The 19,485-nt window shown below is 42.7% G+C and overlaps 1 protein-coding gene across 4 annotated transcripts in view; it reads left to right on the top strand.

Moving 5' to 3' along the window:
- The window catches only part of FAM219A (family with sequence similarity 219 member A), a 106,229-nt gene that overhangs the window by 18,890 nt on the left and 67,854 nt on the right, over positions 1-19,485 (top strand). For 2 of the 4 annotated variants that reach the window (XM_074857253.1, XM_074857252.1), the window contains exon 2: positions 12,784-13,192. The exons of the other annotated variants lie outside the window; for them this stretch is intronic. In XM_074857253.1, coding sequence (XP_074713354.1) covers positions 13,097-13,192 — 96 coding nt within the window. In that variant the 5' untranslated portion in view covers positions 12,784-13,096. The remainder of the gene's footprint in view (positions 1-12,783; positions 13,193-19,485) is intronic. 4 annotated transcript variants of the gene reach the window in all.

Consider the following 19,485-nt stretch of genomic DNA (forward strand, 5'->3'; position numbering starts at 1 on the left):
AATAACCAGGTCTGAGGGTTAGAAAAATAGCTCTTGAACTAGATAGTTGTACTTAAATGTCAGTTCTGTGTCAAGACAAAACCTCTGATTGGATGTGCACTCAGTTAATATTGATTAAAATTACAGTCTCAGTTAAGTAGAGTCTGGTGATAGTGCCCTTGTGTTGCTATAGGCAACCAACACGTTGTAAACTTACTGAATATTAGATTTATATTTAATGTTTCCATGGTCTTTCTGGTAGAAACAAGATTTCTTCTCATAGATAAAGAGAGCTCTGACAGCCCTGTGAGTACACAGGAGCAATGCTAACAAGATCAGGGATTTAGATGTCTGTTCTCAATTGATTATTTTTTAAATGTCTTTCCACTGTGGAATGGGTTTTCTGTTTAAGTCTCTTTGCTTTGCTTCCTGGGTGGTCGAGGCAAATACATCGGAACCACACAAGACTTATCCTGCATACCTAAGGTTAAAAAGTGAATTTTGAGTTTACGCTTCAGCAATGTCTCAGATTCTGGCAGGTCTCCCAGTGGAGGTACTGGCCACCTTCCTAAGAAACCAACAAGGCAGGTGAGGGTAAAACAAAACTAAATGAATAGGCTGTTCACATCAACTTTCCTTTGATGCTCAGCACCTCATTGCTCTCTTGGAAGCAGTGGGAATTCTCCAACAAAAACAGCCCAAAGAAAAATTAAACCTATCGTGGCAATGAGTTCCCAGTGTAGGGAACCTAATGGCTCCTGAGCATTAGACACTTGTGTTCCACAGATGATCTCTAATGGGATCTTGCAGCATTGATTTTTGTCTTTATAACCTCGGGTGATTCTCACTGCTGTCAGACAGTAGTCAGCAGCCATTGTAGGCTAGAAACATCACTTTACAATGAGTGTGACGTCCATGTCCCCTGTTCTGCTTGAATAGCCACCATTCCTCTTGTTCCTACAGACACAATGTTACAAGCTGGCTTAATACAGGACCTACAGTTCTGAAATGGTTTCACTTTTATATAGAAAAAAAGTACATGAATGTATCTTTACCAGAAATAAAAAAACATTTCTGTAACAATTTATGTCTCTTACAACTTAGTGATTTGGCTGTGTCTTTCAGCTAACTGATATGGGATCTAACTATCTCTTTCATTATGAGCTATGTATCTTTTTCTTCTAATGGGTTTATTAAGTCTCTTTCATAGAAATAACCCCCTGTCCAGTATGGGATAGGATATTATGTAGTCAGTCCTCAGCTTTATGGTGGTGATGGCTGTTACAAACACATGGGAAAATGAATGGGTATGCAGTACTCTTCTCCATTTCCAGGAACATCTGAGGATGCATCTGTGCTGTAACCACGTCAACAACTCCAGCATAGTGTGGAGATGCCTGAATTAATGTTAAACTAAGCGTCTCTGTCCAGGCATTTCAGCATGGAGCCCCACAGGACTGCAAAGTCTGTCCCAAAAGGCAGGTAATTTAGCCTCTTCAGTGAGCTTTGTGCTTTCCTGATGAAAATATACCTTAGATACCTTGTTGAAAGCTAAGTGGAGTTGTGTTTCAGCTGCACTGCAGTAACTTAGATAGTAGTGAGTCCCTTGGAACACTGAATTTTTTTTTTTTTTAAGCCAGATGGAAGACGTTTGCCTCTAAGCTATGCAAGGGTGCGTTCCAGTCATGCAGAGGTTGTATTGCCTCTTGGTAACATGTCTTCACTTACTAACACATTTGAGCTGCTTCCAGTGAGGTTACTTGTGTAGAGAGAGTCTGGAGGGAGATTTTTTGATGTTCACTTATTTGACTTTAGTTTTATGGGTCCTAAAGGATGTGTTTTCTAGGTAACTCTGCAGGGGTGGCAGTGTGGAAAGCTGGGCACAAGTGTCCTTGCTTAAAAAACAGGGAAGAAAACTTGATTTCTCTTAACAGTCACTTGCTGAACTAAACTGAAATTAAATTACCAAGCAACTTCTAAGTGCTGCAGAATATTGCATAGAGTTGCATATATTTCTGGTTTCTGAAAAGCAATGATTACTGGGAGCAGTCTTTAGAGCTTTTGCAGAGTAAAAGGGGATTGCTGGCAATATTGCCATCCCTTCTAAAACACTGACTGAAAGGTGTTTTGAGAGGAGGATTTTTTGCATCCTGCAGCTGTTGGGAAAGTGTTTCAGAACAGGGCAAGCTGTGTGGATTTGCCTCTGGTATCTGTTCTATTTTTGCTCAGTAAACCTTTTTCAGACAGTTTTGGTGATTTCTGTAGGTGACTCCTATGCTGCCATGGTGCACTAGGCTCTGGAGACAACTGGAAACAATGGAAGACCTCTACAATTCTCCTGTAAAAGCCATCAGATAAGAGTTTTAAATTACCTGTATGCCTTGGCTGTGCCTATAAAATAAGTGAATGGGTGGGCATACGGAGGCTTATGTGAAGATTCCTCCAGATGATTTTGGAGGGCTATGTTCAAAGGAGCAACTACACAGGACTTTTTTTTTTTCTAGTAAATTTTTGTTTCAGGACAGTCACATCAAATATAGTAAGTGTGTGAGCTAAAACAGAAACTTCTGCTAGACGACTGCTGGGTCAGTGTGTTGTATGGAAAAAACTGATGTAAAAAGTTGGTGCCAATTGATTGTAGTATTGATGTGCCTTTGTTCTGGCTTTGAGCTACTGTGTAGGGTTTTGTCTCTCGAGGGCTAGTTAGACCTAAAGGACTGAAGGTGCGATGTAATCTCCTAGCCAGTCTGTAAGGCACTCAGGTCCATGATGCAGCCCTTTTACTCACAAACATCCATACAGTCGTGCTCAGCAGAGATTTGAGGCTTTCCTGTGCAGGGAGTTGTTTTGGTTGAGACCTTTTCTTGATTAAGTTGTTGGTATTTTGCATGACCCAGTTCTGCAGATGGGCCAGTTTGCTTTCAGAGGTATCACTAAACATGCCTTTCTTAAGCAGTCTTCCTTACTGCCAGCCCTCCCGCTGCTGTCCCCCTACGTTACTTCAGATTGCCGTGGGGTCAGATCCTACTTTAAATACTGGGGCACAGCAAGATGTGTTTGTGTGCAATTGCGGGTTTCTGTCCTTGGTGTGAGAGCCACTGAGCTTTGTGTGTGCCTGCAGCAGACTGCAGATGAAGCAGCTAAGGAAAGATGGCTTGCAATTTCCCAGCAGAGGTTTTAAAGGAGGTGGGGTTTTTTTGTGACAAGGTGTAGCTGTTGGCAAGGGGGTGACAGCAGGCACCAGCATGCAGGTCATAGGACCACCTGAGATGTGATGCAGGCTGTCACATCAATAACAAGTTGTAGGAGAGCAGAGAAAAAGCACCCCTGGAGAACTTCAAAGCAGCAACTCATCCATCAGCCCCACACACAGAAGAGGGAGCCACAGGCTTGTCGGGTGTTCAGTGGGATGGGATTTCTTCCATGAAAGCAGCAATTAAGCTGTAATTAGGCAGCAATAGGGCTGGTGAAGAAATGCCAGAGGCCAGTGACCTCTAGCAAGACTTCTGATGGGAAGACAGAGCCCTTGAAAGTCAAATCTCTTCCAAAGTCAGAATTTCTGAAACCTTGGTAGACACAAACCTGCCACTAAAACCTGGTGGGATGGAGAGAGCTTTTCCAGGGAACATTAAATATAACACTTTGGTATATGGATTGGGAGTGCACTTTTAGCAGTGGCTGATGACTGCAGTGATCCTCTCAGCACCAGCCTCTTTTTCTAAACAAATTGGCAAAATTTCCTTCCTTTTCCGAATTTACAGGGAGAGAAGCCTCTGCCTTCTGCTAGACCCCTTTTATATTCCTGCCCCTGTAAAGTGGGTTGCATAGCCAGTGCCAGCCCCTTGACAGTACAGGTAAAGGAATCAACATGTCAGAAAGCAAAAGCAGTTGCAGCATAAAAAATACCTTTAATTTTGATCAACATCCAGCTTTTTCGGCTGCTGTATTTTAAATGGCACTTTGAGAAATTCTTGTCAATACATTAATGGGTAGATAAGTCACTCAGTTAATCACTTAAAGCATTAATGACTCTGATTTTGGGATACCTGCTTATTTTGCAGTGCACTTCTCAACACCTGGTCATCAGCAGAACAGAATTCAAAAGTGGAGAGGATTGTTTTTCTTACAAATACTCAAGGCTGCACATTGCTTTTATCACTTCTGTGAATAAGCAGTCCTGCTTTCTGCTGCTGGAGGAGAAAGCAGCATCTGGTTAGGTGTATGTGTGTGTTCTGCACCAGTATGAGCAAGACACATTTCTGCACCCTGGAGACAAATAGCTTCAGAGATGTCTGGTTAGTTGTCAGCCTGTTCTCCGATACTCTTCAACTCCCCTTCTTTCAAGCAAGCACTTATTGAGGTTCTGTGTGGAAGAGACGGTTAAGCAGAGAAACACTTTTATATCCAAGTTTAAAGAAAGCTTCTGGGAATATTACTGCAAAAGCAGGGAATGTAGGGGTTACTACACACTTTAAGAAAGAGAGGGAGATGCTTGGGGGTGTAGTGGAAGGGAAATTGTGAAGAGACATGCAGAAACAGAGCTTTGCTAGAGAAATTTGGATTATGATATTATTGCTCATAGTTGTAGTCTCAACCCAGGTCTGTCAGATGGTAACAGGTAATCATATGGATCTTGCCAGGCATTTCACTGGATAACATAATTGAGTTTGATTTTAGATATGTAATCAGCTATTTTAAAGATTCAAGACAAATATTTATTTCAGAATCAGCCTGTGTGAAGGAAGCTCGTATAAATAAAACATTAAGAAGAACACGTCATATCAACACTTCACAGTCAAACCAGCAAACTGGAAAAGTCACTGTCTGAACACCTGGTGCCTACGTTTGACATTGAAATCATAAGATTCTTTGTTAATCGTCTCTTCAGGGGCATGAGAAAGATTTTTTTTTTTTTTTCAGGTTAAGCTGAACTAGTTGAATAATAATTTCACAGTTGAGAAATCAATTTGAAGTTGGAAAAAGGGAAGAAAGCTTACTTTTCCAGAGGCAGAGAAGGTCTGAGGCAGAGACCTGTTTGTTCTGAAATCTTGTTGGACCTGTGCTCAGAAATTTGATCAATTTTGCAACACGTTGCTTCAAAATCTGCATTTATAATCTTAAATGTGCAGTGCTTTTGAGAGTTGTCATTGCTTTTTAAAAGTTTGATTTATGCACTTGACTTTCAGTTTGTATTTGAATGTAGCTTCAGCAGAAGAGTAGGTGTTTGGGGCGAGGGAAATCAGATTAATGTATCATCACACCAGAGACTGGATAAACATAACAATGGGTGGTTACTTTTGTATGCAGACTGTTACCAGAAGCAAAAATAGTAACTATGATGTAAGACTAGATTTAGTGGCAAATTGAAAGTTAACCTTGCCTGAAAAATGAAGAGACCAGTCATCAGAGTAAAACTAATGCATAAATGGAAAGTTAGTCAGCAACTTAAATTTATGTTCCATGCTTGCTGATTTTGTTTTTAAGTCACTGATGTTAATAAGGGTAATCACTTAAAGTCATCCTGCTATCTTTACCTTGCAGTTCAAGGCAATGAAAACAACCAGTGCTGCAAAGGATAAACTGTCAGGAGACAAAGATTTTCTCTTGCCAGTTCTATGTACCAGGTCATTCTGACCTGGTGAAGCCCTGTGCCTTCATGCTTCTCTGATTGGTATAGCACAGCTGCATCTCCACTCTAATGTTCAGTAAAGCTTTATGGACCCTTATTTCATCATGTTCTGTTGGTTGAGTTTCTGTTGTTCTAATTAATAAATGTTTATTTGCACTATTTGCTGTTTCGTAAAGCTTATTACATTGCTAAAGATTCAGCTGTTCTAATAAAGTTGTGCTTTCACCATAGAAGAATGTCTACTTGTGGAATCACTGCAAAAAGAATAAACTTCCTTCTAGAAATAGCTGCCCATGGACTAACAATCATTCTATTATACAGTGTTATTCACCGTATTATTCAATAGTTTTGGTCCTAATCTTGAGGTATAAAGTTCATCAGCCCTGGCTTACTGCAGTGCTGGGAAGACAGGCTGAATTTTCTAGGGAGTCTGAGGCCTGAAAATCCTTCTGTTAACATCACCATAAACACAATACAGTGCCCTGTGTGGAACTGGGTGGAAAGGGCCACAGTTGTGCATAGGGCAGGCATGTTCTTCCAGGAAGCCTCCCACTGTCCCTTACTGAGTCAACAAATGTTTACCACCAACACTTCTGTGATTCAAAGGCTGGTTTACTTGAGGAGGTGAGGCTCACTGGGTTTTCTTTTCTTCTGTGTCAGACTTAAAAACTTTGATGAAGTGGGTAGGGTACAGAGCAAATAAGGAAAAGAATTGGGCATAAAGAGCTGGAACTCTAAACTAGAAAGGATGACTTTGACTTCTGAAAGCTTCATCCAGAGAGTGGTCCTGACTTGTGGTGGTGGTATTCTTCCACATTTGCTGGCTGGGTTAGCTCTCATCTGCCTTGGTAGGAAGATGTTCTTTTTATAAGAGCAGCTCAGTTCAGAACTGGATGGTCGCTGAAGATCATCATGCTGCTTCATGCAACATCACTTGTGATGGAAGTGGTGCAGGCCAAATCATGCAGTCTGACACCACCAACTCTGGCAGAATAAGGTTGTGAGTCCTTAAAAGCATTCAAAACTTCAGTTCTAGGTGGGGGAAAGGATCCTGCCACAGGGTTACATTGCACACTGCTCACTAGGAAAATGTTCCTAGAGAACTTAAGTGGAGCGTGTTTGATCTGGGCCATTGAGATTTGCTAACTTTGAATTCTGCAGTGATATTTTTAGAATTGGTTTCCAAATGTGGAGCCATGCTTTAATTTCTATGAAAGACTGGAATACCATGTCAGCTGACCCTTATAAATGCTTGAGTGGGTTTGGAAGAATCACATCTGTGTCTAATGAGTCTAACTAGAAATTAAAAACTTGCATTTTCATAGCTTTGGGTGACTAGAAAAGGATTTTAATACAGAGGCTGTGTTGATGCATGCACAATGGAAGGGGACGGGGAGTCAAAGAAGAAGGGTGATCCTGGGAATCGTCTCACTAATTTCTTCCAGTTTTTGAGGCACATGCACAAAATGTCTGCAGTGTTTCAGTCTTTAAATATTGTTCAAATCTCTAGAGGTAAATGCTATTGAACATTTAATCATCTTGGTTAATATGCAGGTGAATGCCCAGAATGCCATTGATTTGCCCCACTTAGCTGTGGTAAGTGCTGCTTCGAAGCACCTCTGTGGCACACAGGATAATGACAGTGATTTTCAGCAGCACATGGAAACATGAAGGTGTGTTCTGAGATAATTGTTGAAGTGTAGAGCCTGTCTCCATAATGTAGTTTGGTTGCAGAAGGACAGGAGGCTTATGTGACAGTGTGTCTGTCCATTTTCCCCTGACAGATGTTTTTGTTGGTGGATACCAACAAAATTTTAAAGCTCTTTACCAAAGATAATTAGGTTCCCATATTGCAGGTTCACTGAAGAACAGCAGTAGGGTAGAAGAGACCCGAATGAGTGCCCCACTGTGGGAAGGATGGACAGAATTCAAGCAGGTTGGGGTCTGTGTGCCAGCTTCCTGCAAGCTGGGCCATGCACTCCTGGCTCTCGCCTGGTCTGCATGATGCTTTCTGCTTCCTGACAGTGATGGTCTAGGAGGGATATTGCAGTGAGCTGGGGAAAGGATGGCTAAAGGTCAAAATAAACAAATTTTTGTGTAACCAAGCTTTATTACTTTTCCTGGTCACAGAACAGCCTGTTACTTTTTTAGAAGGGTTGATTTTTAGGGGAAAAAAAGAATGGTATGGTAGTGTAATCTAACAACCAACAGAGTAACAACTTGTAAGGTACAAAGCATGTTAGTGAAAGGTGGACTTTGACCACATGGAAGCACAGCAGTTGGGGGTTAGGACTGTATGAGAAGATTCAGAAAGGCCTCTCTGAGCATCATGTTAACTTTCATCTTGTTTTTAAGGCTGTAAGCTTATTCCTTCCACCCTGTGCTTTGGCTTTTTTGTTCCTCGTTCTCTAATGCATCTCCTATTGTCCCCAGTAGCCCAATGTTCCTCTGTATATTGGTTGGGGTGCATTTTTCGTTTTTTTTTTTTTTTTTCATTTAAATGATAGATTGCAATTTCCTTCAGGCAGAAGAAGAAAAGAAAAAACCAAAAACCTAAGCAACAGATTAAATTGCTCTGTGAAAGCGACAGTTACAATAATGCTGGCTTTTCCCTCTCCCACACAGACTTCAATTCAGTAAAAGATGTATTTGGGAGAACTGCATTGGAGAAACCTGCGCTAGTGCTTAAGATGCTTTAAATGAATTAGCTGTCCATCACATCACAACAGAGTGTAGCCACTCAAGTCCTGCTGTGCTCCATTTTCATTAACAGAGTTCCTTCTTTTGCTTGTATGAATTCCTTTCAAAATCTAAATCAAAATAAAAATTTATTCCTCTCTGCAGCTCTAATGTTCTGGGGAAAAGTGCAGTGATTGTGCCCTTGCACAAAGTCATCTTGTCACCCGACTTTGCCAGCATGTGTGAGTCTCACAGGAGAGCGGTGCCTTGGTAGCCTGGCTTTGAGAGTAGTTCCTTCTCAGGCCCCTCACCTGGCGTGGGCAGGGACGGGTGTGACTAGCAGCCTGCCAGCAGATTCAGTGCAAACCATCTGCTTCTTACAGCAGTGCTGGGTAATGATCTCAGCGTGCCCTGAGAACTTTGTGCAAACACGTTCTCATATGGTGGATAACAAGGATGTCCTAAACATTTCCAGCCTGTAGAGAGGGTGTGAAATCAGTAGCCAAATGAGGGGTGGGTCAGATGCCGGCAGTCAGCAGAGATGATGATGCTCTGGACTAAAGAGAGTCAGTCTACTACACACGGTGCTGATAGATTGAGCCCTGGCACGCTGAGCTTCGCTTGCTCAGTCACTTCTGCAGGGAAGGCAGTTCACTGCGCTGTGCTTGTCCCTGTGGAGACAAGCTGTTCTCTCTGCACAGCCCAGGGCATCTCTCCCAGCCCTCTCCTATTTCTGCCACCAGCCTGCAGCTCTAGGTATGGTTTTGCTAACTGCTAATTGCTCATTTCAATCAAACAGGGAAGGAAGGGTCTTGGGGGATGTGGCTTTTCTCCCATTATCTTAGATTTTAGAGCTGCTCTCTGTAATGCTGCAGTGCAGGGGAGGCTCATCTTGTTTTGCTCAGATGGCGCTATGAAATGTAAGTCATCATGATCCGTAAACCCTCATCCTCCCAGGGTCCTTCTTTCTGTCTGTGCACAGCCAGAGTGGGGCAGCGTCCTCCGAGTTGGCTGAGGATAGTGGTAAAGGGAGAGGAGAGGGGATGCAGTGCTTGAGAACAACAGAGCAGGTTCATTCTCCCAGAAACCCATCTCCGCCTTCTCCAAGATTGCACACCTGTCTGACCTTTGAAAAAGGGCACAAGCTTTGGGAAACTTGGACGCTGGTTTTGCATGTGGCACAGTAGCACAACAGTCTTGGCGCTCATACAGGTCTCAAGAAACATCCTTAATGCACCTGATATCTCAGAGCTGGGACAAGAGACTGGGGGAGAGACATTGCATTGTCTGCCATGGCTGCTGCTGGAATTAAGAGATGCCAGGATTCCTGCTAAAGTGGTCCTGGTTTTTAGTAGGGTGGAGTCCCATTTAGTCAGTACCTACAGAAAGTAAGGTATCTGAGATGGGTCTTCCAGCTGGTTTCATTGCTGGAAAGGAGGAACGTTGTATCTTTGAAGCCATGTTGTTTGGGCTGTGAACAAGAGAGATTTTCATTGTCTTTTCCCACATCCTTTTTTTGATCTGTCTTTTTCAATAACTGATAGCTGCCCATCAGGCTGTTCCAAAATCAGCAGAGTAAAACAGAGCTAGTTTTGTTAAGTTTCACTGCTCATGATCCTTTTCTCCACCCTAACAGAAGTACCCAGATTGTTCTGACTGTGCTGCTGGTGGACAGAGCACAAGCGGCCGCAGAAGTCCTGTCTGTCTGCAGATGGAGGACAGCATTGCATTGCCTCACATGCAGAAGCAGTGGGGTCAGGGATTTACTGCTTTCACATGGAAGGTTTGCTTTTCTGGCAGGTGTGGTCATCTGTCTGTTAGGGACTGAGTCCTGGGCTGCTGTTTCGTTTTGTATTGGCCTACATAAGCAACTGCTAATAAAATCTACAACTTAAATCAGGGCACTGAGGTGGAAAGCTGTTGCCCCTCAAATCAGTGCCTTACAACGTGAAGGCAACAGTGTTAATTTTATGAAAGGAATTGGCAAATTGGTAAATTTTTTTAAATCTAATTGCTCTAGCATTTTGATGATCAGCTGGGGCCACTGACCCTTAAATGAGTCAAAACCTTCAAATCAATGTCTTTGACAGTAAACACCTTGACATACTTTCCAAAAACAGTGATAAACTACAGCTCTAAAAACTCTTTTTCTTATAAAAAAAAACCCCAAACCTGAGATAAATGTACCTTCTGCAGGTTAGATACTTCTTTCCAAAACTTGCTATATATGAGCTGAGATGAATACAAAAGAAAAAGGAGTCAAATGTAAAAGAGGTAAACCTCCTGGCCACCTTCTAATCTGGTGACTCCTGTGTGGTGTTTCAGGCTACTTTCTGATTGGCAAGCTGAGTATACTAGTCCTGAAAATGTTAATAAGCTTTTTGTAAATGAGTTTCAACTTGTTAATTAAGAATTTCTAGCTATGGTTATGACCTGCAGGGAAATGTTTAATTGGATGTTTTCCCTAGCTGGTTAAATGTCTTCTTACTAGAAAAGAAGAAGAGTGTATGCTTGTGGGATTTGAATGCCTCAGACCTAGCGTAAGCCAGGATTCCTGCACTTAACACTGCTGCAGAAATTTTCACCGGTGACCTTTGCAAGGCAACTTTCCACTTCAGCGCAGCGGAGCAAGCACTCGCTTGCCTGCCTGGGTTTGCTCTTCCCTTGAGATTAATGCAGGTTGTGGGAGGCAACAGAAACATACTGTTCTCTGATGGAGCATTTCCCACGGAGGTGGAGTCTCCATCCCTGGGGATATTCAAAAGCCGTATTGTGGTCCTGGGCATCCAGCTCTAGGTGGCCTTGCTTGAGCAGGGTGGAGGTTGGACTGGGTGACTCCAGAGGTTTGTGCAAACCTCAGCCAGCCTGTGAGTCTTATCAGCCAGAAAAATAGGGAGGGAAGGGATGCACCCTCACTGTTGCAGTAAGGCATGCTGTGAGGCAGCAGCTAGCTAGCAGAGGTGCAACAGACCAGAGAGGAGCAGGGGGGCATTTGCAGCCAGCAGCCTGTGTTTGGAAGAGGGTTGGCCAGGGCATGAAAGATGACACCTGATGTTCCCAAATGAGATGAGGGTGACTAGAGATTGTGTGTGGAACCAAACTATGTTCCCCAGCATCCAAACAATGCTTCCTGCTATCTGCAAGAAAGTCCATTAAAGTACTGGATGCTGTGCTAAACTCCACTTGTTTGTCTGTATTTAAATATCCATAAAACTTCGATTAGATTGGAGAAACTGTCTGGAGAAACTGTAGAAACTCATTCAGTGCTTCTTACAGTGACACCCGCTTTCCCTTCTGCCAAAATGCGGCCACTACTGGAGACAGCAGTACGCCTTGGGTGTGTGGGGCAAAGCAGGGAGAAGGCACTGTGTGGGCAGGATCGTTGCCACCACTTTCAGTTAGTTGAGACAGGGCTTTCCTACGCAAGTGGAGAACACTTCAGTACCTTGCACAGTCGTGCTTTCTGTAGTATGGAAGAAGATGAGAAGAATATTTCTGTAATAGTAATTTAAAACCTTTTTCCAATTACATTTTGAAGACAGTGATTCATCACTGAGCTGCAGCTTCCTTTTTAAATGCTTGGTTGTGGCTGAAAACAATCCAAAGCTTGAATTCATATTTCAGCAGGTTGCAGCCAGAATCTGGAAATCCAGTCAGGTCTGTGTACAGCCATTATTGAGTTTACTGAGAACTGTGTATCTACAACAAATGGCACCCCGTTTGTCTTCATCTAATCATCCATGAAATCCTCCACTAAAATAATCTCAGAAAATTTGGGGTGAATCTCTGGTTGAAAGTCACTGTCTTGTAGCAGTAGCCATCTGGAAATGCCTGTTGCAGCATAGCCTCTTTCTCCATTCCTGTGTAAAAGTAAGTAGAGTGTCTCATTTGAGGGAGCCACCACTGTTGGTGGTTACCACTGTTGCAAACCACTGGGTTGATTCAGGTGCATTGAGATGAGCAGAGTGTGAAGACGTGGATAGAAAATGACTGAGTACTGTGTGTGCAATAAAACCTTTAAAGCAAGCGCTGTTGGAACAGTGAACAATATTCTGCTTATTAACGTAGACTGGAATTTCCTGCTAGCTGAGAATAATGCAAAGGTCACTCACCAGCTGCAAGCAAACAAGCATGTGGTTGATTCTAAAATTAGTTAATCTCTAGCATTTCCATTTCTCTTCCCTGCATTTCTTGTTCTCTACCTTAGGCCTGGGAATCCTATTAAAGATGCCACAGGCTTGAAAGAAAATTCTTTCTTTTTTCTTCTCTGTAAACTTCTGCAGTTGAGATAGCTAGGTGTCTGTTGCCTATCATTATGGCCAGGGTATTATTATGGCCCTAAAAAACTTCCAAAGGCTCAGTGACATGATTTTAACTCTCAAATGGCTTAGAGTTATCCTTTCCTCCCCATTGGCTGGAGTCTGCTAGCACAACCATGTTATCTGCAACCATTTTACACTGACTTTATTTTAAGGTCTTTTATCTCTTGGGCTCAGGGAGAACCTGAAGAGCCTCAGAAAACCCTCAATTTCTTTTTTGCTGATGAGCCGGGAGCTGCTGGTGTGATGATGCAGCACCATGGCCAGTGTGGAGGTGGGAAAATTATTGGAGCCTTGGATGAAAAGGAGGACGACAGCACTGCAGACATAAAACTGCCCCCGTGTTAGCTGACATGCAAGGCAACGCTAACTACTGAAGAAAGCAACTCCAGAGAGCACCTGCTCCTGCTTTACGGGATCTTGCAGACAGTTTTAACCTGACAACTGTATAAAATAAACGACTTCAGAGCAGACACACCTCTCTTGGGACATGTGGCTGATCCTTTGCCTGCAAAGGTCATTTGTATGGCAGAGAGATGGTGATCCTTGGAAGGACCACAGTGCAGGAGGAACTTGTCACATTCAAGTGAGTTTCAACACTGAGAGCCAATTGTGCTGTCTGGATATAATAAACCAAATCCTTCTCTGCAGAATATTAGTGGGGAGATGCTAGTTAGTCTGATACACATCTCATGTAATGAATGTATGGCCACTCAGTTGCTGTTCTGTGTATGAGTATTGTGTATCTAAGCCTAAGGTGAGATCTAGGTACCTCTGTTCTGTAGATGGATCTCACTGCTCTGCATACGCTACTGGTACCTGCTGTGGGCAGAGCTGCGGTAAAGCAGATATGAAGACAGCAAGGCATATGGGACATAGTATCATCACACAGCTAGTCATATTACACCAGGAGAGTATTTTATAATAGGTAAAAGTCTAATTTATTTAAACCCTTGTAGCTGGGAGAATGTGATCTGGAATGTCCTGCATCCAGGGAGCACTGCAGACACGGACGCTGCAGGAGGGAGATCAGTGCAAAAGCCCTGGGCATCTCTGCTTTTTGGCCAGCCTGTCCATCTGCTGCAGCCTGTTTAGTGGGACAGGCAGTAATATGACAGCTTCTCTGATCCCCTTGTTTATGTTGAAACTTGCAATAATTTTATTTTTAATCTCTTGTTAAACATTCCTAATCAAGAGAGTCACAGAATTTATCCAATCATCTAATTCATAGCTTGCCTCCTTAGGCCAGAACTAATGTTTCCTCAGGTTGCAAAGTCAGAAGTTTCCTTTCTTGTCTGCAATAAATGTAAATGCAGTTTTAGGATTCAGGATTTCTCTCTTTTTAGGCATAAGAGCCAAGATAGCTGGTTCCTGTCATCTCTTCAATATTCTGCATGTTTAAACAGATCACCTGGCTAGGCAGCCTAATGGGAATTTAATACAAAAGATATTAAATACAAACATACCTTTTAAATGTTGATTATATAGAGACATTAATGTTCTTATATACAGAAAGAGGATAACTTAATCTTAGATGTTACATTCTCTCTCGTAATTTTGTTTTGACAGTGACAAGTGCTTAACAAGGCAGTGGGGTCTGCAGAAGCATGCTGTTATGCTAATGTAAAATTCAAGCATTCAAGCCATTAAAAGAAAAGGTTTTTCTTCAGGTTTCCTTGGTGGACTGTGAACAGAGTGTGGTCTGCTATCTTGTGTTGCATCTTAAGCATGGAAATTTCAGTGCTGACAAAAGCTACAAAACAGAAAAAACAGCCATCAGTGACGTGTCCACTTGATACAGAACACCCAAAAAATAGTAGCGAAAGGGGAGGAAACCTCCCCCAAGCCATGTCCTTATGCTCACTGAACTTCTGTGCAGCCTGACCAGGGTGACCCATATACTGCTGGCATCCAGAGCTGCGCTCCCAGCGCTGTCAGCATGCGGCTGGCTGGCAGCTGCCTGTGCACGGGGTGGACAGGAGGATGCTGGTTGTTGGTACAGCTTGTAGCAATGCAGCAGGAGGATTCAGCAGCCACACAGAACTTCTCAGAAGAGGCGCTGTCCGATCTTCTAATTATATCCATCTCTGCTTTCTTTTTTTAGTAGGTTCCTGGACCTCCTTTTTGTGACTGTTCAGAGGATATTTGTGACACGTGGACTTAAGGAGGGTTTATCTGTATCACCCATGTCATTCAGGATGCTTGTAGCAATGTCCAAACAGTGCTAACAGGTAGAAGAGGGAGAGAGAGTCTTTAGAAGAGTTGATATGTGGTGCTTGCTTGAATATTCTGGAATGGCGATCATGGCCTTGTGCATTTTAAAGAGAAAATAACTTGCATTGATACAGGGCAGAAAATACAGCAATTGGAAATGCTTGCTGCTCAGCACTGCCCCTTAACATCCAGTTCAGGGGCAACAGTAGAAAAGTATTCATAAAGAAAAGTCTCCCATGAGGTTAAAGAAAATTCATTTTTTCATTCAACCACCTATCTATGACCCTTCCACTCATCCTGGAACAACTGACTCTGGGCATTTTAAATTCAAGCTTCTGTTTTCTCTGTCTTCCCTAGCATGGTTTTCATAGTCCTCCTCAAAGAGGCAAATTACGGAGTCTGAGAGCTGATGAGATGGTAGAAAACCTTTCACATTTGAACTGCCAGTTCCAGTCCAGCAAAGACAATAACCAAGAGTCATTACAAAGCTATTTGGACAGAAAACTACAGATTTTAATGAAGACCAAATTCTGCTATACCAGAGCCCATATAAAAAATTATTTATGAAACACACCTTGTACTAATCTCGCTCTTGATCTCACCAAACCAGCTGCAAAGGAAAACAGTATTGGTCGTCCCCCAGGATGGTGAACTTGCAGTCCCTTGCTAGCAATAGATCTGTTTTCACATGTTAATGTTTAACTTGGAGGGACTGCATGGCTCTTCAGACAGGCCTGCCTTGCCCCCCAGCACTGCAGGCTGCTATCAGTCACATTTCCTAGGAGAGGCTGGGTTGCTGCCAGCAGCACTGAAGGGTCTGGAGTCTTAGGATTAAATGGGGCTATGGAGTGGTTGGAGAAGCATCTCTAGCTGTTCCAGTGAGTAGTAGGGGCCATGTTACACTGAGATGGTGGCTACCAATGCATAGTAATTGCATGTGCCTCTGAAAACTAATGATAAACCTATTCACATCTCATATGTGGGGAAATGGGGACCGATTTCCATTGCCACCTTGTGTTTAATGGGCCTCCTGGGAATCAAGTGCAGACACTCCTTGTTGATCCTCACTCCTAAGGGAAAGCACTTTGCTTGTGGATATCCAGATACTCCACTGTCTCGGGGTTATCCAGGCTCCTCCTGCGTAGTTCCTCTCTTCCCTGTTTCTTATTGTATCTGTGAATCACTCTGCAGCTTGTCATAGTTTATTTTTACAACATGCTGAAAGGTATAATAGGCAGGTTATAAACAGGCGAAGGAGAAGCCACCTGAAATAGCAAACATTTCTAATTATAAAGTTAAAGCTGCCTTTCTAAGCTAATTGATTCTTTATTATACCTTGAACAACCTGAAAATATACTTGGCTACAATTAGACTTCCAGATAGAATAGGTGAATTCTAAATGAAAACCATCCAGTGGAAAATGACACTGGTGGCTTGGAGCGGTAGCCCTGAACTTTATGGTGCTGCACAGCCTCCGCACCCAGTGATGTTCTGTGAGTCCATAAAGTTGAGAAGACAGTCTCTTAAAAGCAGAACAGTTTAGCTTTTTGAAAAAATGAAAGTCATTATTACATTCTTTTATGTTTATTATTTTTTTAACATTCCCAGGCCTTTCCACATTATTCTGGTTTAAATAGAAAGTAATTTATCTTTGCCTTACCAAGATCTATTAGGCAATGTTCCTGAAAGAGCTACAGTTAATTAGTTTCAGTCATGGTTTTGGTACCTGCAGGGTAAAAAAAAATATGTAGATTTCTGTACAGGAAAGAGTAGTAGTGACTGTAATTTAGAGTTCCACAGTTGTGCTTGGATTTTAATCCCTTTCCTTATGCAGAGTTGCACCTTGACGATCGAGGTTTACTGCTTTATGAAAGTGCTTTGCTGACTGTACTAATTAAAGGCTGTGGTGCACACCTTCATTCATCACAGTGTTCATGGAGAAATGAGAGTGGCAATGTCGCAGCTGGCACAGAAAGAAACAAGCTAAAGCTGCACAGGATCGAGTAGGGATTGGGACCATATGCACCTAGGTTCAAGAGAGCAGTGAACAATTCAGGGTACTCACTGTCTAAAGCTGTCATATCCTGGCTTCTGAAAAGTCATCACACTGGCTGAGATTGACATCTGGAGCCAGCAGTCTGAATACAGACTCTTCTTCATCCACTTGTTGCACTGGGAGCCAAGGGCATTTCAGATGACACGGGAGATGGTTTGAGTAGGGTCTTCAGTAATTACTTTAGTTGGCTTGGGCACAGGACATGAAAACTGACATCTTGTGCTCCTGCAGTGTTTGAATAGGTGCCAGTTTGCATGAAGCTTGTCCTAGTTGTTAAAATAAACAGAAACAGGAGAGGAGCTTTCACTTGACTAAAAAGAAGAGCTCTAGTTAAGTGGTTCTTTTGCTAGGGAAGAGTTTGGAGGTTTTGCTAGGGAAGAGGTGCTTCGTTTCACTTCCACCTCTGTTTGCAGGTAACACATAATATTCGGGGTCTTCAATTCTGAATGTTTCTGTAGTTTGTTTGGGAGGTATACTTAGCAGACAGGGATCAATACCTTAATACAGTTCTCAAATGATCTGTTACAGGATGTAATGAAACTCCTTGAGTTATAAGATGTAGAAGACCACTGGTATGTTTTGGATTAAAGTGACATGCTTTCCTGTTTTCTCCTGAGAAAGGAGTTTGCCAGTGGCATCTCACTTCTTGTATTGTTCTGAAACGCCGCAAAAAGAAATAGAGCTCTTTAACCATCTTCTGAAACACACACAATTATTTTAGATTTGTACTTTCTTTTTAATTCATGGAGAACAGCTGTGGAATTGTTACTCCAACAACATAAGTGAATCTCTTAACAGATGGCTCTCTTACTGGCTGAGATGAAAGCAGCCTCTTCCATCCTGGTGTGACTTGTCTGTTGTTCTTAAATCCTTATATCTTGACAGGGCTCGAGTAAGACTGCAGTTTTCATTGCAGTGTAAGTACAGTGTTGCTCCAGTAATTCTGCATTGAAGTCTTGTTGTCGTGTCCCCAGCCCCACCCCCACCCCAACATTTTTCTTTTAAAACAAGAGAACAAAAATGTTGCCTTTTTTTCTTAAATCCCAACACTGGTGCAACACGTTCAGCTAGAGAGATCTGAATGGAAATGTGAAGTTCCTCCAGCTGAAAATGGTTTTACAAGGGAGCTACCGAGGCAGTTATGTCAAATACACTTGTTTTAGACCTTGAAACTTTCTTCCCTTTGTTGCCTCAACTGAGGAAAGTTTATTAAAAAGAAGAGATGTTTAGACCATGTAATAGTTTGCATATAAAATACCAAGCTTGCTCAGGTAAAATTTAATCTCCTGTTTCTGAAGCAGGGATGAGTCTTCACATTGCAGAGATACATGGACGCTTACTCACCTCACAGACTTAAACAGATGTAGGAGTCTCATGCTTAGAGACTCTATTTTTTTCACCTGCGGTGTTTTTGTGACAGTCATCTTGAATAAGACATGAGATGCACCAACCCCCTCCTTTTGCTGTGCCAGCAGAATCCGTGAATCAGCGTAGCCCAGCTGCGGTGGCTCCACGAAGCTGGATCCTGCCTTTGAGGACCAGTTGATGCAGTCATGACTCTAGCAGTAAGCGCTGGCCTGCATGCATGTGCAAGGAGTGCTGTGATCCCAACCTCACTCCATCCCTCCAGGGATTGCAGCAGATGCTGAGGCTCTCTGGGCTGGTGAGCACCACAGCTTTGAGGAGACAATCAGATGATAAGGCAGCCTATGCTGCCAGAAGAGCCATACTCTCCTCTTTCAAGGAAAAAGCAGCATGCCAGCCCTGGCTGCCAGCTGAAATGTGCTGTTTTAAGTGGGGGAAGAAATACAAAAACATATTGCCAGCAAATGTCACAATTTGTGGGTGAATGACTTGTCAGCCTGGCAGTTAACTGCAGTTGAAGGGGGAATGCGTTGCGTTTATAGTAAGAGACTCTGAATAGCTGAGGTCTTGAATCAGGTCATTATCATATACTGTTCTGTGTTCAACTGCCTCTGTTAGTTTGTGCTCTTTGTGGGGATATGTGACTGGAAAGTGATTTTCCAAACTCTTCTTTTTATCAGTCATCTACAGGTAGAAGTCTAAAGGAGTCACACTGACAGAAGGAGCAGGAGGTCCTCTTTCCAGGGCCTCAGTAAGAAACGCTGTTTACTGATTGTTAGTGGCTTGGATTCTTCTCCCATAAGAAAACACCTTCACTGTGATAATTACCTCCTGTAGGCTGTATTGATGTTATGAGACCTAGGCTACTTCTGGAGCACCTTACAAAATTATGTTCTTCAGGAGAAGTCATACAGTACAGCTGTTGGATGCAGCAGGGAGTAGAGACAGTGAAGAGTTAAACTGAAGTGGGGGGAGAATGCAGCTTCAGCATCTGTGTTCTCCACATGGCCACGCTTTTGTGAGATATGTCTTGGCTCTCTATGAACCACTATACTAGCCTCTGTTTTACATGGTGTACTTTTCATTTCTGGATTTAAAACATGTCGTGTTAATGCAGTTGGATACCCACTGGTGCAATGGAAATGTAGAACAATTACTGAAATGTTTATGCAGGATGAGCAGGAGTGTCTGAATTCAAGGTGCTGGGCATGGTTGTAAATTAAAATCTGTTTGGCATGTCTTCT

The sequence above is a fragment of the Strix uralensis genome, chromosome Z (assembly GCF_047716275.1).
Source record: "Strix uralensis isolate ZFMK-TIS-50842 chromosome Z, bStrUra1, whole genome shotgun sequence".
Classification (NCBI taxonomy): domain Eukaryota; kingdom Metazoa; phylum Chordata; class Aves; order Strigiformes; family Strigidae; genus Strix; species Strix uralensis.